This window comes from Limanda limanda, chromosome 15 (assembly GCF_963576545.1).
Source record: "Limanda limanda chromosome 15, fLimLim1.1, whole genome shotgun sequence".
NCBI lineage: Eukaryota > Metazoa > Chordata > Actinopteri > Pleuronectiformes > Pleuronectidae > Limanda > Limanda limanda.
The window spans coordinates 12913363-12940770 of NC_083650.1; the positions used below are offsets into that span (position 1 = coordinate 12913363).

A 27408-nucleotide genomic window follows, 5' to 3' on the forward strand; every position below is an offset into this window, starting at 1 on the left:
AGAGAGAGGCTCTGCAGCTGCATTCAGCCACAACAACAAGGATCATAAATGTGTTTCTTTAAATACTGGGTGAGTGTAATGATGCTGCAAAAATAAACTTCATCAATTTCACAAACAAAGGAGACAAATTGCCCAAAATGATCTTTGATCATAATATGAGATTACAAAACGATTGATAGTAGTTACTGCAAATTCACTCTTAGGAAGCAGAGACCGAGAGCATGTTCCACAACCTTCTCCATCGTTTATGAGTTTACTTCCCCAACAAGAAAAAACGTGAGTGGCCTACAGAAAAGTTAATTAAAGCCAGAACCTTTACCAGAAAGCTCCATCCCCTGAGGAGCTTTAAGTTAATGGTAGATGTTGTAGAAGTATATGCTGGAATAATCAGACACATTAATAGTTAGAGGTTTCCATGTGATGGCTGGCTGCTGTCCAACATGGAAGAAAAAAGGAAGCTCCCACTCATGTAAAGTTACTCCTGGACATGCTGCTGTGGATTGCCACACAGCGACACCTAGTGGACAAACTGATAATAGTTAAATTGGTATTTCGGAAAAGTCTCGATCATAGCTTCCCTTGCTGGGTCTCTGCATACACAAAAACCTTCTGAACCCATTGATTTGTTTTGTCGCTTGTTCAGTCTCTCCGTTCTAACCCCCTGCCCTGTCCGCTTACCCTGACCCTACCCCAGGGGTCTCTCCGGTCTTTTGCGGGGTCAAATATAAATCTGTCTACTCATCACCTTAATTAGGTCCAAGCTATGGTCCCCATGAGGTTTTACTGGTCAAGACAAGGTCAGTGCTTCTACTGGAGGAGGTATATCTATCCACCTATCCATCTACCCATCAAAATGGTAGGAAAATGAATTGATGGATTACTGTCAGTAATGGTTGAGTATCTGAGTAGATATATTGTATATCCAGCGGTCTTGTCTATCCATCCATCCATCCATCCATCCATCCATCCATCCATCCATCCATCCATCCATCCATCCATCCATCCATCCATCCATCCATCCATCCATCCATCCATCCATATATTTTAGATGATAACATTGACAACATGTCTGAAATAGACCTGAAACTTGAAGCGCACAGCTGAGGACGATCCAGGTTCACAAGTCATTGGGATATTTTTTAATTCTAGTTAGAAAAAAGAAAAAAAAAAGAAAGATTCATACAAAAGTCAACTTAACACAAAATAAAATTACAAAAGTTACTCAGGACACGTCACTGCCGAAATACGCAGTCATGACTCTCTTATAAATAACAATAAAATACTTGCTACAGTAATGAAAGGTACGCCTCCGGAACATACGTGACACAAAACTTCAAATTAAAATGTCTGCATGTTCTTAGATGGTGAATCTTTTAACATCTCACTTCTTAACTGGAATTAAATGACACATGGAGGAACTTATCATAAACAGAAGTATTCATTTATCTCAGATGATACCCAGTATTAGCTTCTGTTTTCATTGAGAGTTACGTGTTAACAGTTAAACTGGATGCTTCAGGAACACAAGCTTACAGCAGCTCATCAGCAGCCACAGGAAATCAAACTCACAGTCTAGTGCTGAAACATTTTCTGATAGGTTGAAATCACCGAACATGGAACTTAGAGATTATAGACGTCTTTTTTTGTTTTTTTGTGTGTTTTTTTTATGTAACGTACAGCACCCACTGTGAAAATGTAGACAGCGTCATGCAACAAAGCAGCACCAGGGGGCAATATGGGAAAATGTACCAGCCATACTGACCTGAGGGACACCCAGACATGGAAACCATAGTGATCATATGAGAGGTGTTAACTAGAGTCAATTATTGATTCTCTATTAAAAAAGCATGCTCTTAGATGTCGGAACAATGATACAAAACACCAATAGAATGATGAAAATATGATAGGATCTGGTTGTGTTGTCTGAGATCACGTGACAGACAAGAGGTCCGTTCTGTTTCCATGACAGAGATAAACTGTAAAGATGAGATCTTCCTGAGAATGACCGTTAGTTCCACATCAACTTGAAACTGGTGCCTGCAGTTGTGACGTCAATAGTTTGGTCCTTTATTGTAAGGATCCCGCCTCATCATGCTACTGTAGCACATGGATGGATCACACACCCCATGCGGACCGGGGTTGCCAGGGTTACCACTTTGACCCTCTGCTCCATTCAGACCAGGGGGTCCAGGGTTACCTGGAGGACCTGGTTTACTATACCCCTGGGGACCCATTGGACCTGTGGAGACACAAGCACCTCATCAACTTAACTTCCACATGGTCTCAGAAAATAACAAATGATGAATTTAATGATTAGTAACATTATTTACCTAGAGGCCCCGGTGGCCCTTGGTCTCCCATCATGGTTCGACCCGCACTCCCCTTCTCACCCTTGAAACCTGGTTCTCCTGCAAACACAAGTGTCCTTGTTTGAGCATCCTGCAAAACAGTTTCAATGTTGTCTGAATGCTTGCTTTTACCTTTGAGTCCGTTAATACCAGGACGTCCAGGCCGACTAGGGTGGCCTGGCTGCCCCCTGGAGCCGCCAAGTCCAGGAAGACCCCTGTCTCCCTGGGGCCCAGCTGGACCTGGAGGACCCGCAGATCCAGGACGGCTTTGACATCGGGTGCAGCTACTCTGCTGGTTGCTCAGCAATAATAGAGGCAGCTCAGCTACAATTGACAATGAGAATATTTCAGATATGTGTGGTCAAGACACAGGGATATACAACATTTGTTGTATCTTTCTACTCACTCTGGAGAATGTTTCTGCAAATTTGCCGAATGTGGCTGTCCGACAACTCGCTTGCCTGTGATAAAGTAATGGATCATATGAATCTTCAGTAAACTACAGTTCATCGATGTCATTAATCTCAGACATGATTAATCATGATAGAGACATTATCTAGTGTTACATGATGTGAATCACACATACAGATCTTCCTTCAGGTCCAGGTGGACCAGTTGGACCAGTGTCCCCCTGCAGCCCTCGGGGACCAGATGGGCCTGACTGACCCAACTGTCCAGGCCGTCCCCCTTGACCGTCCTGACCTCTCTGCCCCGGATCCCCTGATGTCCCTTTCTGGCAAAAATACAAGCCCAGGGTTAAACAACACAAATCATAATTCAGACTGGTTAGAGGAAAAGTAATTAATATATCAGACTTACCTCTCCTTTCAGTCCCATGGGACCAGCGGAGCCCTGTCAATCAAAGTCAATAAGTCAAGGGAAAAGTCAATGAAAAGAGTAGAAAAGTGCAGGAAAAGACTGTAACCAGATTTCAAAACATACATTTGGATCTTTATCAAAACGCACTGTCACAGACATTAATTGTAATTTCCGGATTAATGTTGAAATAATGGAAATTGCTAAATTTGTACTGAGTCTGAATTATGTCTGCTATGAGCAGATAAAGTCATCATGTTGCTGTCCCTCCACCTTTGAACTACAATAGCATCAGATTTCAGCATAATCACTTGGATACCGGACCGTGTCATATAAATTTGTTAACCGTTGCACAGCGTGTTCACAGCGTGCACAGCGTGGGAAGTTACAAGAAATAGATTATTTCTCTATGACTGTGGCAGCAAAGTAAATGAGAGTATGCAGCATCGAACACAAATGATCCAATACCAATATGTGCAAAACCTGGTGGAGACAAGATACAATCTTTAGCAGTGTTAAAAACAGGTTTGCATTTAAAGTAGAAGAAAATCTACAAATAAGCCACAAAAATAGAGTGTGACCTTTTCAGATAGATAAGACCAAACAGGAATTCAAACTTCATGGCTCAGGAGAACTGGTTTGTAAATGGCCAGAAGGTGGCACTGTGGACCCTCAAAACTCTTTAAAAAACCGATGACTTCTCCGGTCAATGATCAACGCGTTCAACAGTCCATTGAAATCAGTTTGTAGGAAAACAGCTACAAGTGATTTCATTGCTGGAGGTAATGACTTTATATTATTATATTTTTCATGGCCATTGACAGCATTCACTTCACTCAGTACTATTAGATAATAATGTTTACATTTCTAATTTCTGAATCCAAACACAAGAAACATTACATCATTAAAGAAAGGCTAAATAATTGTTTTGTCATACAACAAAGCAAAAATAAACTCACCTGATTCCCTTGTCGACCCTGTCCTCCTATTTGTCCTTTCAATCCCTGGTGACAAAAATCATTAGATCACCATGACAACACCACACTTGTCTGTAAGGTTTATACTGCAGTGATGTAGATACACATCCATCCATTCAGAACATAAAAAATGGTTATATTCACAGGTGTTAATGTGGTTTGACTGTGGTACATTAACACACATTAGATTTGATTACGTAAATATTATTGCACTCCCTCACTCATTTTCTTCACATAACATGAAATTGATCAGATGGAGCATACTGGATAAAAACATGATAGAAGTCAAACATCCAGTTATACCTCTGTAAGACACAATACAGCTAGCCTGATGATTGTTTTCCAAACCAACATGAAATATGTGATAAATGAAGCTATATTTCCACTGGAATGTATAGATTTCTATATGAAACGGATCAAAGACAATATTTCCTTCAATCTGCTTCACATTGATTGGATGTCTGGAGTCTTACCATCTCTCCTCGGTCACCTGTATTTCCTCTTTGTCCCTGGTGAACAATAAAACATGGTTTATAATTTAATTGATGTTTTGCAGCAGGAGAAAAACACAAGCAACAAAGGATTCATAGAAAAAGTGTAAGTTACTTTACATAACAGACAAATAATCAGGTTTGACCAGATGTCGTTAACATTTAATTATGAATTTTCATAATAATAAATTATTATTCTAAATAATGCTTTTTTAGATTAAAGGGGGAAAGAATGTTGGTTTAAACAGAAAACCCCACCTTGCTTCCATTCAGGCCTGGTATGCCCGGGTGCCCCGGCTGACCCGCTGTTCCTGGTTCTCCTGCACTACCCTTTAAAAGCATGTCAACAAAGACCAATCATCAACGACAAAAACACAGTTCATTTATCTATTGCTGGATAACTTAACTACGTCATATTAAAATTGTAATGATTTAGTACAGTTGACAGTACTTTAAGTAAAAAATACAGCTCCCTGTGAATATTGGATTATTTAAACAAAAACATACCACAGGCCCTGGAGTTCCTTGTAAACCTGGATTTCCACTTCCACCCTTATGGCCCTTGATAAAGAAATAAAACATGGTTATAGAAAACTCAAAATGTAAAAGCATCCGTATAATTTCACTGACTGTAGACTAGCTATTATTTTCATTTTCACTGTCTTATTATAATTACTATTTTAATACATTTGTGATTTCATGAAGTTTTGGCATATTGCACGATTGCAGCATGACGTAAAATTGTGTCTCATCAAATTAATTTTTCAGTTGAACAAAAATAGCTTCAGTCTGAAGTCTGCGTTTTAACATGTGTGCCATCGGCCAATACACACTGGCTCGTTACAGGCAACATCAGCTAATGAAACGTGATGAGGAGTCAGGGCGTCCAGACCAGACAAGCCCAGACTGCTTTCATTTCCACTGAAGTTCCACTGACGAAAGCAGCACGACCGGATCATCGCTGAATTTAGCACATGTCTGTGACGCCAAGAGCTTGTTACTTCTCACTCAGTTGATTTTTGAGAAACAGTGACCAAACGAAACATGTCATGTCACGCTGCTGAAACAAGCAGCTTTCGAAGAACGTAGGCTTTAACCGTTTTTATGACCTTATGCACTGCAATGTGTCTTATATAGGCTGGATGACATCAACATCAATACATCACTGGTACTTAGTTAAAATGTTCTACACTGTGGTTTGAGTCGGCTTTAATTACGACATCGCTTGTGTAGAATGAGCTGCAGTGTTGACTTTTCTGAGTCACAGTTTGAGCTATAGTGCTCTCACGGCCTCGGGGAAACAGAGAGGGATCAATTGTCATTATATCTAGTGCAGAGTTTATCCTCTGTAAAGACCATGCTAAATCTTGATGTCTTTTGCGTAGGTGTAATCCAGTTACTAACTCTGACAGCTTCATTCTGACAGCAGCAGACTTAAGGTGAATTTTCTGATAAGAATAAATGTTTACCTTGGATCCAGTTGTTCCTTTTAAACCAGGTGCACCAGGTAAACCCATCTCACCCTGCAGGAGAGTGACGAAATCTTTTATCGTTTCGTAGGTTAAATATACATTTTGTTTTGTACAACAACTGTGAACTTACAGGAGGTCCAGACGATCCTTTAAGGCCCCTTGGTCCGGGCAAACCACTCTCCCCCTTAAATGAGACTTGAATCAGTCAAATATAATGATATTGGCAAAATCTTATCAGTCGAACTTTATCACAAAGAATAAGCTAAATTAAAGAGCACATCTGTCGGGACATTGTTACCTGATGACCAACCAGGCCTGCAGATCCTGATAATCCAGGTAGACCCTGGAACCAAGGGAACAGATTATATGTCGTCTGTTTATCTCAAAAAATGACATGGAATGAGAATCAAGTCTGAAGTCAATTCTCCATATTTTAAACATGCTCCAGTATCCCTATTATCATCTTCTGCAATAGCTTTACAGTATTGACTTTCTCCCACCTTCCAGTAATTAAGCCAAAAATATATCGCAAATCGATGACTATTCATGAGTCAGTCTCAGGTGTCAGTCATGACGATTACCTCGATTTATATATCATTGAATTAAATGAAATCGGACAAGATCTGGGATCACGATCTGTGAGATAAGAGCCACTTAAAATAAAATAAAACCATCCACTAACATGGAGGAGGCAGGCTTATCACCTATACTGCAGCGAGCCACTAGGTTTGCAATCAAGACGCTTTGGCTTCCTTTTCGGGGAGCAGTTGTTTTACACATTTTTTCAAACACTCTACCATACACATGTCCCTGTTTGCTTCCTTTCATAGCCCTGAAATGATCACTTCATTCTGTCAGTAACATAATGAAGCCAATTGTTCAGTAATATTCATTGAAGTTATCATGGTGCTGCAAAAGTGTGACACTCCTCCGTTATATTTTGTAAATGTAAAGCCTCTAAATAAAATCGTATTTCATGTAACTTCTTGATCTAAATTGCATCAGCCTGTGCACGAAAAGTTTAGTCCAGTGTTTTATTTGCTGATGAATGCAAAGAGACAGGATGCAGTTGCAGTTTAAACTGTTCCCGGGAAAGAGAATGACAGCAGAAACCGATTTTAAAATAAACAGTTTAATACGTTTAAAGTTTATTCGGTTCAACACATGCAGCCTCTTTAGTTTTTTTTTTTGTCATAGTTGTTTTCTTCTGAGATAAATGTTCTCAGATGTGTGGTTGTTGCCTCACACAAACGGTTGAGTAACATATGTGCATGGTGAATGGATTAAAGGCAGGCAGGGGGGCGGAGATACAGATCAAGCCACCCACACACTTGCCCTTAACTTAAAGGTAAAAAAACATCCCTATATTGGGGCCCACACTGAGCTGCATCTTGTTTTACCAGGAGGAAGTACAGCACTCATCCTGTCTCCTTGGAAACACAGCTAACTCTATTGTTCTAGTGGGGGAAATATGGCTTACAGCCGTGTGGAGCAACTGACTCATCCTCTTGCAGACCCATCTCAAACTTTTGGACCATGCTTAAGATCCTGATCAGTGGGGTGGCTGCCCGGTTGAAAAACACTTTCTTCCTAAAACAGATTTGCCAGAGCACCAGAGCGTTCCCCCGATGAGTCGCTGCTTCAGATTATAGCCTGAGCCCGGCTGTTACATAACAGGGTTATCCTGGGATGAACTACAGGGGAAATACCCTTAATTTACTGGCTGTCAGGGGTGTTCTCTGCACTGCTGACACTGTGTTAACACACTGCAGTGCTGCTGCGGCTCAAACGCGTTATGCATCTATTTCTTTTTTATTCATTATTCTTTTGTGTCAGCTACGATTTACATAGAGCATTTTTTCTGTGCAGAAGTGTACGAACCGTAATGTAAATCACACACACACATCAAGTTTCCCCCTTCTCTTGTTGGCAAAATGCTTTGCTGCGAAGTTGAAACGTTAACATAGCGTGACAGTCCATTTCAGTTTCATTCATGCACTATTTGCATAACACACTTTACATCGGAATCTTCGAGTCCAAGTGAAAATGTAAGGCAATACTCACAGCTGGAGCAAACTCTAAAATACTAAACATTTACACTGACTAATATATGTGTTTACAACTCACGGGATGGCCCATTCTTCCATCAGCTCCAGGAATGCCACTGGCCCCAACTTCTCCCTTATTAACACATCGGAAAAAAAAAACCATAAGCTTTTAATTAGATGCATCAGACCATTTTCAAATGCATTTTACATATCATGTTTTACTAATTAGAAAAGACATTTATCTAAAACATGAAGAACATTTTTGATCTTGACTAAAATTGTCTCATGGGGATTGGGGGGGGAAGAAAAGGGGACACCAGCACTGTTATGACTCTATTCCCATGGTTGCCAAACATCGACAGCACAACCGTTGGGAACAGTAAAGGCTTTTAAGATCGAGCACTCTCAGCCAGGTCTTTAATATTCTCCTTAAGTGTCAAAATAAACAGACCTTTTGACCAGGACCTCCTGGAAATCCATTCTTTCCATCTCTCCCAGGTCGGCCCTGAAATCAGAGAAATGTATTGTTCACAGAACCATAATGGCACAAGAGATATTGATATGGTTGTGAATTGCTTCATACATACAGGTTCTCCTCGATGACCAGTCGGACCAGGAGGTCCCATACTTCCCTTTTCTCCCTGGAAATACCAAGCAACCCAAGATAAAGTTATATTTCTCGTGACAAACTCAGTGACAAACTATTTTTTAGTGAATATCTGTGCTCTTACCACTAGACCACTTTTTCCTTCTAACCCTGCGGTACCTGGAGATCCTATAGAGCCCTGAGAAAAGTCATAAGATTTGAATCATTAGATGGTAACATTTTAAGATCCGAGCTGGATTGTAATGAATCTTCCACTTGTTTGCCTGCATCATCCAGTTTCTACTATATATTAAACGACTCCTCTTCAGCCCGATCAGGAAGTTATACAGTGTAAGACAATAACACACATAGATCTACTGTATATTCTACATGGTCACAGATATGAAGTCAGTGTTTAACAGGAGTCAGCAGCGACACTGAATTCAACAACTTCTTGGAGTGAAACTTGAGTGACTCTCGTTTTCCCCTGCATCATCCTGGCATTTTAAAAGTGTCACTGCTTGACCTGTAACTGGATGTGAGTATCTGTTCAATGCAGCCGCTACATAAGATGTGAACTTATTTCACATTGTCAGAATAAAAAGGACAAAGCCTTTGATTTTTCCACTTTTGCATACCAGCATTCAAAAGTATGCTCCTCAGCTCATGGAGAATAAAATCTCTGTTCGGTGTAAAACCACATTGTCTGGTTCAGGGACTTTTGTGGATGATATTTTTTGGCCTCATTTAAAAAAAAGTTTTTTGTGTATAAATAGACACTGTAGTCAATGAGTCTTTTTCTCCAGTGGTATCACAACTTCTGTCAAACATCTCTCCTGCTGCGTCCATCACAGTGAGTTTAAAACAAATGAACCACTGTGGAGAGGTTCATGGAAACCAACTGGTCGTTTTAGTGCTTTGTTTGTGAGTTTTACTGTTGTGTTGGCCTGGGTTGCAAATGCTAGGGTGCATCAACATGAATTATACTGGAATAGGTGCTGGCGGGTGTAAGGTAAGCGGTGGTGGGTGAGTTTACAGATCAGGTGAACAGGAAACCCTGCAGCAGGCAGATTTGATAATGAGGAGCTTTCACTAACAGGCTTACTCTCTCCCCAGGAATGCATGACAGTGTTAATGAACTACGAAGATCAACAGCAGACTGGAAATGCACGTGGTAATCTTTAAGATGTTCCTCCAAAGGAAATGAAGGTCTGTGGCCATGGAGACAGAAGTGGCTCAAAGTTTCTCTTCCTCTCATGTTCTTGAATTATGGTCTTCTGACTTAACTTTGCAAAGCTCATGTTTCCATTCTCTATATCCAACGCCAGGAAAATTAGACTACACCCATTGGTGGTCTTACAATGTGAAAAATGATTTGGTGTAGTAGTTTGTAAGTTTGTGATTTTGCATCCAAAGAAAATCTTCCAATCTACGAGATGAGGAGACCCTCTATAACTCAAAGAGAAGAGGCTCCCTGCTGCTGCAAGGAGGCTCTTCAGCTTTCCTGGATGCAAACTAGTCTTGGCCAAGACAGGAGGGGAATTCAGTCGCATAGACCAGAGGTCCTCAAAGTGGGGACCGGGGACACTTAAGGGCCCTTGAGGGGAATTTATTTTCACTATAATTTCATCCATAAGTCACACACTGAGATAATGTTTCACAATGTTGGTCCTGAATATTACACAATTCCAGAAATAAAACATCTAAAACAAAACATCTTGTCAGGGTCCTTGAAGCCACAAGTCACTGTGTGACTTATGTTGTTTTTAAAAGTGACCTGCGCCCTGATCTGTGGAGTACAGCATTTTAACCCCTATTTAAGTTGTAATGTACAAAGAAGCTGAATCTGTATTGAATCTGGACGAACTTCTCTCGGTAACCATAAATGTGGGAAAGGTTGAGCTCGCTCACATTCTGCTAAAAGGAGGCAAAATCATATTTTGTACACGTGTCTTCTCTTTAAGAATGTAAAAACAAAATTGGAGTAGATGTGCACTACAGTAAGGTTTTTCTCATTTCATTTCACAGATTTCCTAACTGATGGCCTCCACTAAGGGACAAACATCCTCTCTGTGGAGGCCTGATCAGTTCCTTCAGGCTTTCTGGTATCTCATATTGTCTTGATTATCTCCACCAAGGAGGTTGGGTTTCCACCCTTGCCCATTTGTTGGTTGGTTTGTCTGTAAACAGGATTTCGCAAAATCTATTGGAAGGAACATCACGAACTTGTTAGAAGAGTGTGGTGTGGGTCTGGGTAGAGACCATAAAATATTGGTCCAGATCCGGATAAGGCGGCAGATCCAGGATTTTATTTTTTACTCTCTTTGACATCATGGGTTAAGATGTTTTTACAAAAAAATTTGTTGATTTCACAGAGAACAATTGATGGATTTGATTAAAACAATCAGGCCTAGTTTGGGGGCTGATATTTATGGGTATGTGTAATTTGGTGCGGGTGAGGTTCCTTATGAAGAGCAAAGAAAGAATCCCTTGATTTGATTTGACAAAGTCAACGTGCAGAACAAAAGCCAGGAAATATCAACACATTTAAAAAGTCTCTGAAGGCCCTCATGCTCTCTCTGCAAAGCGCTCCTGTCCCACAGTAAAGCAGCTCCCTAGAGATCTGGCTTTATATTAATAACATATGGTTTTCAGTGTGATTGATGCAGCAGTGTTTCAATACTTCACTGTGATGTGTCTAGCAGGGGTTTCCTGTTAATCCTACATTTGATAACACAAAGAAAGAGGCTTAACTTTGACAATTCAGTGTTTTTTTGCCACTTTGGTCAGTGAATACAGCATCTGTTTGACTCAGGCCTCATTTAAACATCATATTGTGAGAAAGAAAGCGTCTAAAGCTGAGCAATCGTGACAAATTACAGGATCATGAAGTTGAAATGTAGGCGGCATGTTTGAGTAACACATCTATCTCCACCTTCTCTCCAGGTTTCCCAGACGATCCCGATAATCCCGGCACGCCCCTCTCACCCTGAAAGTACACACCTGTATTAGTTTTTAGTCACACATCAGTGCTGCAGCATCGCAATGAAACCCATTGTGACCTTCCTACCAAAGCACCGGGCCGCCCTTGCTCCCCTTTGTACCCGTGTGGCCCTCGTAGCCCCTGGAAGAGTTAACAAAAGAAAGCAGCTTTAGGTTTTTCATTCTTGATGCTGAATTGGATATTAAGGTAGAATCAGTGATTTTCTTCACCTCTACCCCTCCTGGCCCCGGCAGCCCTGGACTCCCTCTGCTGCCAGTAATGCCCTAAAATTCAAACAAAACAGGACAATAGAGACACAAACTTAAACATAAAAAATCCCTTCAGCTCTGTATATGTTGTCTGTGTGGCTCCTGGCTACGCGGCCAATTACTTTTTGGGGGTTTTGATCACGTATAGAGCATGTGGTTCTTTTCTGTTTGGGTTTCATGCACAAAATCACCACTGTGTTGTCACTTTTGCTAAAATCATACATTTACCCAGTGGAAAAATAAGTATATTTAGTCCACTTATTTAGCAGTGTGTTTAAAGATTGTGATGCAGTCCTGACCACACAGAATTAACAAGCAGAAATTGTCATGACCTAATGGGTACATTAACTCAGATGGGTTTGGCATTTCTTCACATGCTGCTGTGACAGTGTTGTTGGCAGTTGTACGTGTGGATATTGAACTATTTAGTACTCACAGGCTTACCATCAGCACCAGCAGCTCCAGGCTGACCAGGTTTACCACTGCCTCCATTTTCTCCCTGTACAGAGAGGCGACAAGGCAACTTAATCACTTCTACCTACCGATTCCACAAACGTCTGGCTGTCTGTATGTGGAAAACGTATCTTGCAAAGCGTTCATCTTATCTACTTCACACTTGGCTTGTGTATTGTAATTACTAGAGGAAGTGCCAAGCAGAGTTTAGTGCGGTTTGGATATGTGAAACGTTCGATATTGATGGAAATAGAATACTGTCCCATCCCCACTGACTGCTACAGGCGACCAGCGCTCTGTAGCAGTCAGAGGGGATGGGACAGTGCCTTCAGTATGTGGACCAAGTTGAACATTTCTTCTTCTATAGATAGATTACCACTGTGGTGGGTAACTGGTTCTAACTGAAGGTCGAAAATTGTCTCCGGAACATTTTCATCTTCTTTTTTTATTTCCACATAGCAGATTAAGACAAAGACATCAAGAGGACTCATGTGTGCTGCCTTCCATCGTGACAAGATTATTCATTAAATCACTATCATCTCTTTAGAAAGATGTCTTCAAATTAAAGACATAGCTTTTGGTTTGTTGCTATGATTCTTTAAATCAATCTAAATTGGAGAGCTTTTATTCTAAAAAGCTGTGAACTTGGGTCTGAAGATTGTGCTGATGCCTATCAGACCACTGAAATAGTTAACATGCAATATATTAAAACATAATAGCATAGGATGTAAATCATTCAATCTTATATATAAAACACAAATTCTGTTTCATTTTATGGAAAGACATTGATGATAAAATCATTATTGCAGATAAACCAGGTAGGATGAACACAAAGTTTTCTAACTTCACTCTGCACCATAGACTGTTTTTAAAAACATCAACAAAAATAAAAAGTGAAAGTATATGCTAGAACTAAGGAGGACTCACTAATGTCAAGGAATAATTCTGAAGCAGCCCTGGAGCATTAACACAGGACGGGAAAACAGAACATCCCAAACAGGCAGGTTTAGACCAGACTCTGCATATTTACATAATGAATGAATCAGTTCAAAAGATCTCTGGTATCAATGAGCTTTCTCATGCCTTGAGTTGATTCAATCTATCTATAATGTATGATGCTGTGGAGAACTGTGTGGGGTTGTAAGGAACATCTGTGAACCAGCAATGGCTGCAACTTTTGATCTACTCGTACATGTAGTAAAAACACATCGTTTACCTAATAAATGCAAAACATGCTGGAAACCATGTAAGTTTCCCTCACAAAGCGTATGAGGGCTAAGATAAAAATCTCTCTGACGTCTTTGTGTGAAGACCAGGGCTGCTATTATTTGGTTAATACCCTGTGATCAATAGAGACGTCGGGTTTATTCCTCGTCTGGTTACTTTCCATTCTAACCAGTGTTTATCCTAGGCAGTGGTCTGGTTTGTTTTCAGCAAACAGTACAGTACAAGAGTCTTACAAGACTAAATGTGACTCACTCACCCCGACAAGCCTCAATTTGCCTCAAGTGGAGAAAAGAGGCTGTTTGGTGCATCGGGGATTTGTAAAACTGAACATTTGCAACAGGTAACTGTGTATCTAAAAGATGAAAGTGTTCCTGGCATGAGGGAGATTGATGTTTACAGGCTGTAATCAGATGTAAAGTGCAACCTCATCACATGAGCAGGATTTAAGACATCACCTGGGAGCTCAGCACTTATTTTCTAAGCTCTAATAAAACCAAAGTTTTTTTTGCTCCCTTCCAAACAGAAGCCATTAAGTCTCTTTGTCTTTCCTGCATGTATACACAAACAGACGCTGCTAAAGTTTCATTTATTTTGTTGTCACTTTATCTAAACAGACCAACGCTGTCTAAAGTAAATATTTAACCATCGGTCTGAACGGCAGGAAGCGCTGAACAAACTCTACATGTCTGATATCCAAGTGAGTGCATGACAAAAGACAGAAAGAGATCAGCTGACCTTCATTCCTGGCGGTCCAGGGGGTCCGGGAGCACAAACACAAGGTTCTTCAGTAGGTTCAGTGTAATCAGGACTGTTGGAGCACTGTAATCAACAAGCAGGACAAAATATATATATTATTTTTCATTACTATTTTCTGGATTAACAAATGACATAAAAAAAGGCATATTGGAATTTCCTAAAATGTCATAATATGTCTTGTTGTGTTTAATATTTCAACCCACATCCAACCTGTTCAGTGAATGACAGCTGGGATTGGCTCAGCTCCCCCTGCAACTCTTATATTACGAGTGCTACAGATACTGGATGGATGGATGTGTTGAAATGATCTTGCCATGTCTTGAATATGAACCATAAATATGTTTCTATTTTGAAATCGATTGGTGTGAGATTTTGCCCGAGAGACCTCCGAGCCTCTGCGTTTGGAGATTTCATTGCAAATGCTTGCCAATAATTTCAGACTTCTCATCTTGTCTCTTTTGATATTTTTATCCCACATCTTCACATTACAAACAGTCATTTGGCTCTGGTTGTGCGGATGTAGCGGTTTCCAAGCCAGCACAATGGGCCACTGATTCACGACAACACGCTCGATGCCAGGAGACGGTGCAAAAACCTCCATTGAGTATAGTATGTTTGAAGCCGAGCCACGCGTCCTCCTCCAACACATTATTTTATGCATAAACAGATGTGACTGAAAATATAGATGCTGAGTTTACACTTTCACATGCACAATAATGCATTTGTACTTGTACTTGTGAAATATGGAGCAGGAAAGGTTCATTTCATGCCATGCCAGTGCGCTGTGAGTGCGTGGAGGTAAGTGATAATAAAACCACTGGCTGAAAAAGAGGTTGGGTGTGTGTCAGAGCAGAAACAGATGTACGTGGATTGAGGCGTGAAGTAGGTGAGAAGAAGTCATTGTTTTTAGACTGAAAAAACCCCGAAAGAACCAAGCAGATTGTTGGTACTCACGACTCCAGGTATTTCACACGCAGTCTCTCGATTATTCTGCTCAGGGTCACAGTAGATGCGAAGTTTCTGAATTTCAAACTGAAGAAAAGGGGAAAAACTTCCTGTTAAAAACACAACCACAGCATGCTGGGGGAAAACACACACATTGTGGGGGCATTTTTACAACAAACAAACCCAGTTTTTATCAGTGCTTTGGTTCTAATGAATTGAAATTGCTCTTGTGTAACGGTTAAAGCAAAGATTAGGGCCCTCATTGGCTTTTGAGCAGCGTCGCGTTGCCAGACCTCCGCCGGTGTCTGGACGTGTTCTGCAGAAACGTTACACCATTCTTCCATTAGTTGGTATTTTGTTGATGTTGGTGGTAGCATGGCTCCAGTGCATCGGCTGTTTTAACTTCTCTTACCATGTGAGGGGAGAGACGATCATAACATGTGATTTATATTAATTCCAGCCCAATGAAAACACAAGTGCAGTGTGGTTTACATTTCATTAACAGGGGATTGTGTTTAGTTTTAAACATAACAATGTTTGGTTTAGTCTGTCGGGTCATACTAAAAATTGCATTGTGGTTTGATCATGTTGTAAATTTTCAGGGTCCAGTTACAAAAATCTGCTTCCAAGATGGTCTTATATAAGAACAACCACTTAGTTGGATTCCTTAAAACTTCACAATTCTAATAAGAGTGGCCTGGGACACACAGTTACATTCACTTCATATTGATGTGTCAACATACTGGCTGCAACACACACTCACATGAGATGTAAACGTTGAGAGTGAATTATATTCCTCCTTCCTTCCTTCCTTCATTCCTTCCTTCTTAAACAAAGGGTTCGTCTGCACAGTCCTTCTCCAAATATTTCTCATGGAACTCAGAGCTGTTTCCGATTAAATCATGTTTATTTTTAGCTTATATTATAATCCACTGCTTGACGAATGAAGGGTTTCAGTTTAAAAATGGCAGTATTACTTGAATTTAATTTATTCTGTGGATTCTATTTCATCCACCATCATTATGAACACGATTAGCCCAAACATTGTCAAACTAAGTGTTCACACATGTGTCTCGATGTATTTTTAAACTGTCAGTTTGGGCTATAGTTTCAAAATAAAAGATCTATTATGTATCACTGTATTAAAAAGCTGTATCATGCAGATATTTGGAGATATTCCACATATCCCTCTGTTGAACAAATTCCCTCACAGCACAATAATGATTTATAACAAACACAGTAAGCGCGGTGGAAATTATTTCACCGGAGACAAATAAAACAAAGATTAATAAGAGCTTTCGGGGAAAAGGCTCATTTATGCCAAGGATTTACTGTCCAAGGAGTTAACCATGTCTCTCAGGAGGCACCAATAAACCCAGCTGTGCGATGCTGTTTAAAACATTCATCAGTGTGAAGTTTCCCCAACAATTCAAAATGTTCCCTCTATCTATAGTCAAGATAATGTAATGACGATTTAGTTCTAAACCAAACCATCTTATTTTATGACAAAGAGGCTGTTGATAATGACGAACTCACTGGCACCGTCGTTTCCTTTCTGTAATATTTCCCAACTTGGGTTTTTCCATTGATGAAGATGCCAACGGGGGTCTCCAAGGGCAGAGTCTCTATTTCCAGGTCGTCAACATAAAGAGTCACATCCTCCTCTGTGACCAGCAGCCGCAGCTGGTGCCATTTCTCATCAAACACCTATTTTTTTGGAAAATTGGAAACAAATAGAAATTAGTTGTGATCAACACAGTGACACATCCGGGAATTGTTCTGACAAAGATGTTGAACAGTAAAACAGAAGAGATTCTAAGGAAAAGGGTGTGAATGTTTCTGAATTGAATCCAACATGATGTGTTAGTTATTAAAGGGCAAGAACATGAACCGAAGAGTTAAGATCCAGACACTTTGGATCATATATTTCCTATAATGCATCTGAGCAACGTATCCTTCTTTGACCCACACTCTATATAAAAGTGTTCTTCGCAGAAAAGCAGCATCTTGCGTACAGATGTGAGTTCTCAATCTACCATGTGGCTAGTAACTGGTACTAATATTAGATTTGGCGCCTAACATTTATTAAGTGCAAGATGGCAGCACCCACATGATATATTTTGGCTTCATTTTTGTACAATGGGAGGAAGTTGAGACAAGTCTTCCATCTTTATATAGAGTCAACACCAACATCTTTCAAACTTCTCACAACCAATTTCTCCAAATATATGAGCCACATTATACATACATTATGATTTTGCAGTCTGTGTAATTAGATGGATAAACTGTCTCCTTTAAGATTCTTTCAAAGCGTTGCTTTACCCGTGCTGTCTGTTTGGAGAATCTGACCGTCTGCGTTCCGCTCTGTGACGCACTGGTTGCGGTGAACATGACGGTGCGGTCGAAGCCATTAAGAGTCACCGCCATCTGCGGCGTCCCGTCAACCTTCTGTATCCTCCACACGTCCCACTCCTCTGCTGTCACAGATCCTTTGTACCTCAGTGTGGCCACGATTACATAGGACGGAGGCAGGCCGTCAGGGAAAAGGTTCCTGGTGGACCAAATAAAAAGTCAGCCAACTTTGACTGCGCCGCCACACCAATGATAATGAAGAAAGAAAAGAGGCAAGGTGATTACCGTGTATATTCACTCAAGTCAACACGAGGCGTCACTTCATAGGCCTTGGTGCCGGAAAAGGTTCCTTGTGTCTTTTTTGCTTTTTTGGCCAAATTTAGATGTAAGAGAATATCAAAACCTTTCTCATCGCGGGAATCTACGGAGATTCTTGATTGGCAAACGGTTTCTGCAAAGGAAATAAACAGGGACAAAAAGAGCTGATGAGCTGACACTGATGCTGCCAGGAGAGGGCTATTTATATCATAATATTTGTGCTGGAAAAACACTTTTAGCTGCCCACACTGATGAGCAGCTGCTTACCCTCACACAGCTTCTGTCGTATGACCTGTATGATCCTGGAAATAGCTCTGTAGTCCTCCACAGAAAAGACATAAGTTGAAAAGGGTTTGTTTGCAATGTCCCTCAACTCGGCCTCTTCTGTCGCTGACCCGACACCGATAGCAAACAGAATCACTCCTTTCTTCCTCGCTAACTCCGCTGCTTTCACAACCCCATCCTGAGACTTCCCATCTGTGAGGACGACAGCGATTCTGGAAATGCCTTGCGGGCTGCGCTCGGAGAAGCCAAACAATCTATCTGTGGCGAACTGAATGGCCGTGCCTGTCCTCGTGTTTCCCCCCATGTACTCAATGTTCTCCATCGCGTTGATGAGGTCTTTGGTGGCTAAGAACTTCCCGAGAGGTATTTCTAAAACGGGGTTGTCGCTGTACTGGACCACGCCGACCTGGGTGAACTTCTGTCCGATGTTGAAGCTCGACGTGATATTGACAAGCCATCCCTTCACTATTTCAAAATTGACATCTTCAACACTCCACGAGCCGTCAAGGATAAAGACCAAATCACACGGTGCGGTCCTACAACCTGTAGCAGACATGAAATATTGACAATTAGCAGCTTATAATAGTAGCGTTTCAATAGATCACAATTGTTTGGTGTAATATTTAAAATTAAATGCATTTACAGTACATTAAATCACCCTTGCCAGTTGTATGCATTTGGCAGGTTTTAATGTATGGACAACAAGCATGACAAAGTGTGAGAAAATGAAGACAGAAGTGTTCTTACTTCTTATGTCTTCATCTTGAGCTGCACTAAACAAATGGAGAAGCATGAAGCACAGGCATCTTAAGACACAATGCATGGAGGTCGCTTTGTAACCCATTATGCAGCAGAGCCAAGTTCCAAGTGTGCACCTACAGGGACAAGGAAACACATGCTTTGTATTGCAGGGAAAAAGACAAGGACAATGCAGGCATTCTGTGACATGTGGTCTCTGAGATATTTCTGTCTCAGACTATTGCTTTCTTTCATTATAAAGAGATTTGGATGTCATTTACTTAAGCTCCGTGTGGTCAAAACCTTCACAAACAAAACCACCCCACCATCTGCTTTTTTGCACATAAGTAATTAAAAGGAATAAGTGATGCTTTGAGTTGTATGACAAGGGTGTTGGTTAAGTCTCCAGGCTCTTTATCATAGGAACTAAATCAAACATGGAATGATTCAAGCATTGTGTACACACATGCGATTTAGCTGCATTTGTGCATCAGTCATGTTTCTGGACGATGCACCAAATGTCAACCTGACTGTTAGATGAAGGTGAACTTTGAATGAATATGACTTAAGCAGAGTATGATGCATGCACACATTCACACTTGTTTTCAAACATTATCAAGATGAATTTTATTGTCAGTTTAGGTTTTGTGACTGCCGTTTATATCCTGGTTGATGAATTTCATTTTGATCCTTTGGGATTTCTGGTTTCACAACGAAAACAAAAACAGAGGTCCAGTTATGTCCAGGACAGGCATTAGCACAGAAGAGTGTGCACATAAAAGCTGAAATATTATATATAGTATTAAACACAACATGACTTATTTCGATTCATGTTACTGTTCACTTTGCAAATGTTAAGTCTTATATTAAATTTTTGTTTTGCCTGGTAAAAATAGGTGGCTCTTATGTTGTACTGTAGGTTCAATCACTAAGGTTTTTGATCTGCAACTGAAACAATAAACTACAAGCTTATCAATCAATCAACAAACCAACCAATCAAAACTAATTTGTACAACTCATATTCACGGACCACGGTTTGTCTCATAACATAGTTATGTGTTTAACTTTATATTTGAAAATTCTAATTAGAGCAGCATTAAATTCCAAGTCAAATGCTGTTTGTGATTTGCAGGGACCTCACTGTTGACACTTGGGGTATAGGCATCAGCCACTTAACATATAATGGAATAGTATTGTGTCAAAAGTCTGCACCAGTAGGTTATAAACGTGATACATATTGTCTTTCTTACTGTGTAAACCCAAAAAGCCAACATACAGGGCTCCGTGCTGTGCTGGGGGCTTTAAAGAGGCAGCGCTCCTCATTAGCCACCTACCCTGAACATGATTGAATGTCACTGCGGCTCCCAAGTGCAAATCCCATCAGCCAATGTTTACTTTTTCCGGAGTTACTTTCGCTTCCCACCTCCCACTGCGGCCACAGACAGGGTTGCACATAAATCCATAATTCACTTCCTAACCACTAAGTCATGCTCAGAGCTCTGCCTCCATCCTCCATGCGGCGCTCTCTATCTTCCCCATCTGGCCACATGCTACAGTCCCCACCGCCTCAGTACACCTAAGCTTTTTCCTTTCAGGCCTCATCTACCGCACGCTTGCATGGCACTGCCAGCACCGTTAAATAAACAAGTCGCTGTACCTCTGACCACAACCAGTGTTCAGTGTTTCCTGTGGGATTATCAGCTGTTTCCTCACATGCGCTGCCATTTGCCTCTCGCTGCCCGCCCTTGGCCTTGAATCCAACACACCCAACCAGAACAGCTTCACTCCTACACTTTTCCTCCCTCGTGGATTCAAACTAAGTGTAATACCTTCCTTCGTGAAGTCATTTTAACCAGTTGCTGTCACACGCTGCTGGAGCACTAAGAGTAGTTATGTCACCTGGTGTGTCGTTTCGTAAAGTACGATTGTTTTTACCACCTGGCAAAAGGTTTTGTGGCGTGTTTGAACATTTTGGGAATTTATCAGCTGATCAATATGTTCAAATGATTCATCTCTTTTGGTTCCCTGCAGTTTTTTTCCAAATTGACCCACAGTGCCAACTCTGCTGCAACATCCTCGCTTGTGACTCAATCCATGATGACTTTCCTGCCCTCAGCCCGGAGGCTCCCCACTCCACACCTGCACAACAACATCCTCACTGAATGGATGAGTGCCGACTGCTGAGGAGCCTCGCCCAAACCCCAGAGATTCCAAACAAAGATAAGGCTTTGATATCCCAGTATAACCTCTGTGCTACGTGATATATTAGTATTTAATGAAAATATTCTATCATATCAACACGTTCACTCAACGTAGCCCGTTCAAAAATATTGTGATCTGGCATCAGGATCAGTCGGAAAAAATTCACCTGCAGTGTTTTTTTCAGAATGTTGCAGCTGAAACAGTTTGATTAAAAACCTCTCTTCTCCATCAGAGGCCTTCATCTACAAGCCAAACTGATCTATATCTCAACATATAATTTATATTATGCTGCTGTGACAGTTGGTAGAGATATCCATGTTCTGTCAAATGGACACCCAAACTCTTCATTTTGCACAATAATGGGGTCAAAACCTGGATCCATCCATTGAATGCATGATTTGATGAGAATACAAGCATGCTGAAATGATGGTCGTCGCAAACATTTTACCTTCTAAATAATGAGCATGTTAGCATTTAATCAAAGCAGCCAAGTACTCAGGAGGCTCACATCAAGCCATTGTAAGAAATTTGTTCTTCTGGAGGCTGGATGCAATATAGTTTATAAACCCTATATCCTCCATGTTAGTGGATGGAACATCAATACAAGTTTTCTCGAAGACGGTTTATGTCGGATGACTGTGCTGGTGAAGCTCCACCCCCTACCTGGATAATTTTGCCAAAATTTGTTAAAAAAATTGCAAGATAGTGGTGATGTGTCATTCCTCTTAACATACAGTCTATGTTGACAACAATCTTGTCCAGCGCTGCATTAAATGTCATAAATACCATTCAGATTTTAATGAAGCTCTCCAAGGTATGTCCAACACATGAGAAAATGCAGTTTATTCTTGAAAAACAGTGCATATAAAAATGCCAGACATGAAACAACAGCATGCTACTTACAGAACATGTAGCATGAGAGTTGAGTATAATGATGGTTATGTTTTTGCATGTTAATACATGGAGCGAGATGAAAATGAATTCTTAGAACCAAAAAATGCTCATATTTACATTTGCAGCTTGAGAGCTGCATGTTGATTGTGAGAAGTTTCTGTTGCTGCTTATCTTTTACGGTATTTTCCAGCACGTGTGAGAAAAGAAACTGCTGACATCCCTAAAAGGAAGCAGTTGCAAATGAGGACCAGATATGCTGCACACAGTCTATGGCTGCATCCAGGGTAAGAAAACAGGACTCGTGGAGGGAAGGAACTGACCATACACCTCATTCACTACTGTTTCTAATTGTGATATATGAAGGTCAACAAAACAGCAGCCAGGATGTAACCTTTGGAATCCCGCTTGATTCCTATGGAGCCAACGAGGGGTCACACTCTCTCATGTGACAGAATTTTTCCACGGTGCAAACTCAGCATCGATCGGAGTAACACAGCCGAAGGAGGCGTTAAGCTGCTTCTTCAGAATTTTTCCTTCCCTGGAAGAGCTGGAGGAGGCGGCTGGAAAACCCCTTCATGGCAGCGTCCGTGCAACCACTGTGACTTTTCCCCTCCACTGACTTTCCCCAAACCAAGCGTCTCTACACCTAGGCCAGAGCCACATGGCGTTCATTTACACCTTCAGATGGTGAAATTCCGGCCGTGGACGGTGACCAAACACATGTAGTCGGGATGAGGGGAAGCCACCTTTCTTCCAGGAATAAAAACGCAACATTACACGTGTTGGGCCGCGATGCTCGGAGTTGGAATGGATGCACAGTGTAGCAGAAATAACAGGTGCATGTGCGTTGCAGGTTCATAGCAGAACCCAGTGATCTCTGGTTTTATTGGAGCAGCTCAGACACTTTATAGTTCCAAGTTTCGATGATGGAATCGAAGAACTGTAACGTTGGTATGTTGAATATTCGGCTTCCAAAACTTATTGAGAAAATAATAGCTACTCTGGTCTTGTTGTTTGTTGCAATACTCTAGATTTATGAGACTTATATCTGTTGTTCCAGCTGGATTTTATTTTCAGGAAGCTGCCAAACAAATCCTTTCTAACATTTCACAAGATACAATTTCACCTGTGCAGGGTGGACAACTCTGAGTCATCATACATTATTCAAACACAGCACCAGGCCGCAGTTCTCACTGAGTTCAGAGAGAAGACACATTGACAAAGTCTATTTGTTTTGTGCCGGCAGTTCATGTAATAGCTTGTAACTCCATTTGATAGTATGGAGTTATAGTTATCTGTAGTAAATTTGGCAAAAGGAAGTTGTTCCAGTCCAGAAACAACAACTGCTGTTCAGCATGAACTGCGGTTGCCAAGATCAGTGGGATATGTTGCTGCCAAATTCTTCATCCAACAAGGGGAAGCCAAGCCCCACCAGTATTCCATAGAAACCTGTTAACTAATGTCTCGTAAAACACTGGTACTTAGACATGTTATTGCTTTTTAGTCAACATGTCCACTTTATATAGTTAAAATGTGTATTGCTCTTTACATGCGTGCAATTTTCACATCTTTAAAATACAAATGAGGAAAAAAGCAACACAGTAGTGCATTATGCAATGTTCTCACACAGATTCAAACAATGTGCAAGAAAAAATCCATTTGCACTGGAGAGAAATGGCCAGAAAAAGACGATTCCATGCATTCTGTGCATGACAGTAGCACAAACAAGGGACTGATAACTCGCGCCTAATGTCTTCAATGTGCAGCAGAATCTGCAAAATTCCACACAGGGTGCAGGACACTGGAGCGAACGTGGACACAGTAGATCTGGTGCTAATCTGAACATTCACAAACAGACAAAAGTTAGATGTCCGAGAGTTTAAAAAAGAAGGCAAATGTAACTTTATACATAAACATCTCTAAATTTCATTAATACAGAACACTGCCACACAAAAAATCCAGCAAACAGTTACCAGTCAGCGTCCGAGCCCTTGTGTGAATTCCTGATAATCCTTTCATTGAGAGCCAGTGATCAATACTGTTCTCAGACCTGAGTTTACAGAAACTAAATTTGTGGAGACGTGCACGTGTTTCTCTGCTGAATGAAAGCCTACCTTTTTCCAGGAGCTCTCTCTCTGTCTCTCTCTCTCTCTCTCTCTCTCTCTCTCTCTCTCTCTCTCTCTCTCTCTCTCTCTCTCTCTCTCTCTCTCTCTCTCTCTCTCTCTCGCTCTCTCTCTCTCTCTCGCTCTCTCTTCCTTCCTTCCTTCCTTCCTTCTCCGACCGCCCCCCTCCAATCACTTACTCCGGACTTTTGCTGGCCTTCAGCCATCCTCAATTACCATGGGTGGAAAGAGAAGCAGATAAGGAGGGGTGTGAGCATGACACAGGGAAGCGGACAGCAAATCTCTGACTGTCCAAAAAGGAAAATAATTGTAATGAGCTGCAGCCTCCTTCCAAAAGTGTTGAGGGTTTGGATCGCGTGTGCATTGCTCGGGGGCATTCACCAGAGAACATGAAGTTTTCTGGATGCAGGACGGGCCTTAGTTTTACTACAATGAATCACTTTTACTATAATGTTCGCACTACGTACAGGGGGAACCTGAAGAGCTCAGGAGGTAATTCCACTGCTCCTCCATCTGTCAAAGTCAAAACAAACAAGTTGTGCAAAGCTGCAGTGCAGGTTTTTTTATTCTTCCTGCATGAACAGCTGGGAGTGTTTAGAGATGCGGAGGTGAATCTGTTATCAGCGGAACAGCCGCATCTTAATTTGATCCTCGCCAACAAGTTGTATCATGTTAGTGCTCAGTGGCAGTCTGCTCATCATCAGCCGACATGTTTTCAGGAGGCTCCCCAAAGCCAGTGCTCTTCACAGCGTAGTGTACAGCACTGTTTGATTCAGTTTGAATGAAAAAGAAGGCTGTTGTTTTTAATGCAGCACAGAATAATGTATAACAGTGATGTTCTCAATTTTAAGCATTCATTAAAAGTGCAATAAGTTTGATGAGTCATGTGTCAGCAAAGAATCAGATTAATGACAAGAAACTAATGTTCTTACATTTTCATCTTTAGGCTTTAATTTATCATAAACTGAAGAAAATTGTGTGAATTCAAATTCTAATTTACAGCCACTTGCTCAGACAACATAATTCATGCAATAAAGGTTTGTGTGTCTGTGTGTGTGTTTATATCTAGGAGTGGAAAATGCCTTTACTCTACTGTTATTAAAAGTGTCTAAACTTATATCTTATGTTTGTAACTCATTAAATTCATCAGCCAAATATAGCACTACTACCAATTACTTTACATAAGTGTCCTTTCAAATGACTTAGATGTAAATGATGCTCCAGCGACAATAATATGCTGATACATGTTAATGCATCAGTAATAATAACCCAATAGTATACAGTATACAGTAAAGATCTTCATAACTTTATATACTTTTTACTGCTTATGCTTTTACTTTGCAAGACTTTCACGTATAACGCAGTATTTTACAAAGCAGTATTTTGCAACGCAGTATTTTATAACATAGTATTTTATAGGGGGTTGGCTTTTCACTTAGAAAGAACATCGTCTTTCACCACTGCTTATATCATAGCTGGCATTTACATCAAACTCTCCTGTGATGAAACATAAATATCACATGCCAGGTGGAGCTAAACATGTCCTCAGAAGTGATGTTGAGCCTCAGTGGTTTTCTCTGATGACGGAGTGGTTGACCCTGAGCCTCAGCACACTCTGGTGGACCACACAGGCAAATACTAAGCTTTCTTTCCAACCTCCTGGTGAGACAAGTCTTTACTGGTTGTTGTACATTCATGGAAGTCCCAGGGCAGAAGATGCTCATTGTGTTTTTCTGCAAGAATTTGATTGGTTTGTTTTGAGGAGCTACACATTGATCTGTAAAGAATAACTTGGAGTTGGGGTCATATCTGTAAATGTGATTCTGATAACATTCAGAAGTGAAGTTACCAAGATTACATAACTGTTAATAAACAACCAGATTAGATACCAGAAAGGCGAGACAGATACTCAAGTTAAACAAGACAGCTATGATGATCTTGTGTAATGAAATCCAGGTAACTGAGCTTGTAGACACTTAATGTGCACGCATTAAAGTGAAACTGTGGCTCAGGTCAATATTGTATCTTTCAGTGGCTCCTGGACTATTAAATACAGTTGTTGTCCCAACTTTGTTTGGGTCGTGACCCCATAAAACTGACCAGTGGCTCATTACAGGCTGTGAGTCTACGACATGTGTGCAGATCAGTTTAAAAGTGATTTTCTTCTATCAGATTCTTTCATTTGAGTAATAATAACAATAATTTGAGTTAACATCCCAAATGGTAAAATAATTCTGAATTGGACATGAAAAAGACATATATACACAATCTGAATTTTGTGTCTTATTTTTTTGTTTTCATCAATTATGCAAGTCCTCATGTCTGAATAAAATCAGTTAAAGAGCCGTAAGTGTTGCCCGATATTTACTGGACAGATGGCGACAAACTTCTTTTAATATTTGCAAGAAAATATATTTTCTATAAATTGGTTTAAATAAATCAATTACTTTAAAGGGTCTTTATGATACTGCCAGAAAAAGCTTGTTATAAATGAGCTGCAGTCAGCATCTTGTTGCTTGCGCTCATGCTTGCACTTCAAAGCTAAATGTAAGCATCCTGAAGATGGGCCAAAATAATGACGTACAACATACACAAGACTGAACGTGATCAACTGATCTTAAAGTCTATTTACCCCACAGCCTAGTAAGGGTGGGGATAAGGTATCAGTTCAGGTTCATATAAGGGGAAACATATATGAGGCGACTTTGTTATCATAGTTTGACTATAAACTAGATATGAGACTGTTTGACTCTCCAGCTCTGGCACGGTGCAAATATCAAATGTGAAGAATGTGAGAATTTGACAAGGTCAGGTCCCTTCATGAATCAAATACATTGGATGACCCAAAGTGCCCCTGACATTGGTTAAATTCATGTTTGGGCTTCACAAGACAAAACTCTTTTGCCCCGATTCCTTCATATAGAAATAAAGTCCTCAGGCTGTTGTTGGCAAAGAGGAAACTTGTTGAAGGCCTAAGTTGCTTTCAGACGTTGGCAATAAAACCGGGATTTATACCTGTAAATTGCTTCAGGTTCTTGTTTAAAATAACGTCCAACACAAATGCAGTTGGTTTGCACACATAAAAAAACTGTTTACACCAATAAGAAGGAGGATAATCACCCGGA

The 27408-nt window shown here is 40.7% G+C and overlaps 1 protein-coding gene across 1 annotated transcript; it reads right to left on the reverse strand.

Annotated features, from left to right (window-relative positions):
- Positions 1-1135: 1135 nt before the first annotated feature.
- On the reverse strand, positions 1136-24292 carry col21a1 (collagen, type XXI, alpha 1). Its single transcript, XM_061086725.1, has 29 exons — positions 24275-24292; positions 19074-19201; positions 18309-18869; positions 18009-18174; positions 17694-17922; positions 16908-17078; positions 15381-15458; positions 14406-14489; positions 12427-12489; positions 11952-12005; positions 11809-11862; positions 11674-11727; positions 8884-8937; positions 8740-8793; positions 8604-8657; positions 8232-8285; positions 6403-6447; positions 6235-6288; positions 6102-6155; positions 5140-5193; positions 4891-4962; positions 4615-4650; positions 4124-4168; positions 3168-3200; positions 2935-3081; positions 2755-2809; positions 2481-2672; positions 2331-2408; positions 1136-2239 (listed from the first exon to the last, which is right to left on the reverse strand). Exons 2-29 carry the CDS (start codon positions 19168-19170, stop codon positions 2052-2054), a joined length of 2880 nt encoding a protein of 959 aa, XP_060942708.1. The 5' UTR covers positions 19171-19201; positions 24275-24292; the 3' UTR covers positions 1136-2051.
- Positions 24293-27408: the final 3116 nt, after the last annotated feature.

Coding starts and splice junctions, on each gene's coding strand:
- col21a1 (XM_061086725.1), bottom strand. CDS start 19,170: ATGGGTTACAAAGCGACCTCCATGCATTGTGTCTTAAGATGCCTGTGC. Junction 18,870..19,073: donor TCAAGATGAAGACATAAGAA/GTAAGAACACTT, acceptor TGTCTGCTACAG/GTTGTAGGACCGCACCGTGT. Junction 3,201..4,123: donor AGGGTCGACAAGGGAATCAG/GTGAGTTTATTT, acceptor TTTGATTGACAG/GGCTCCGCTGGTCCCATGGG.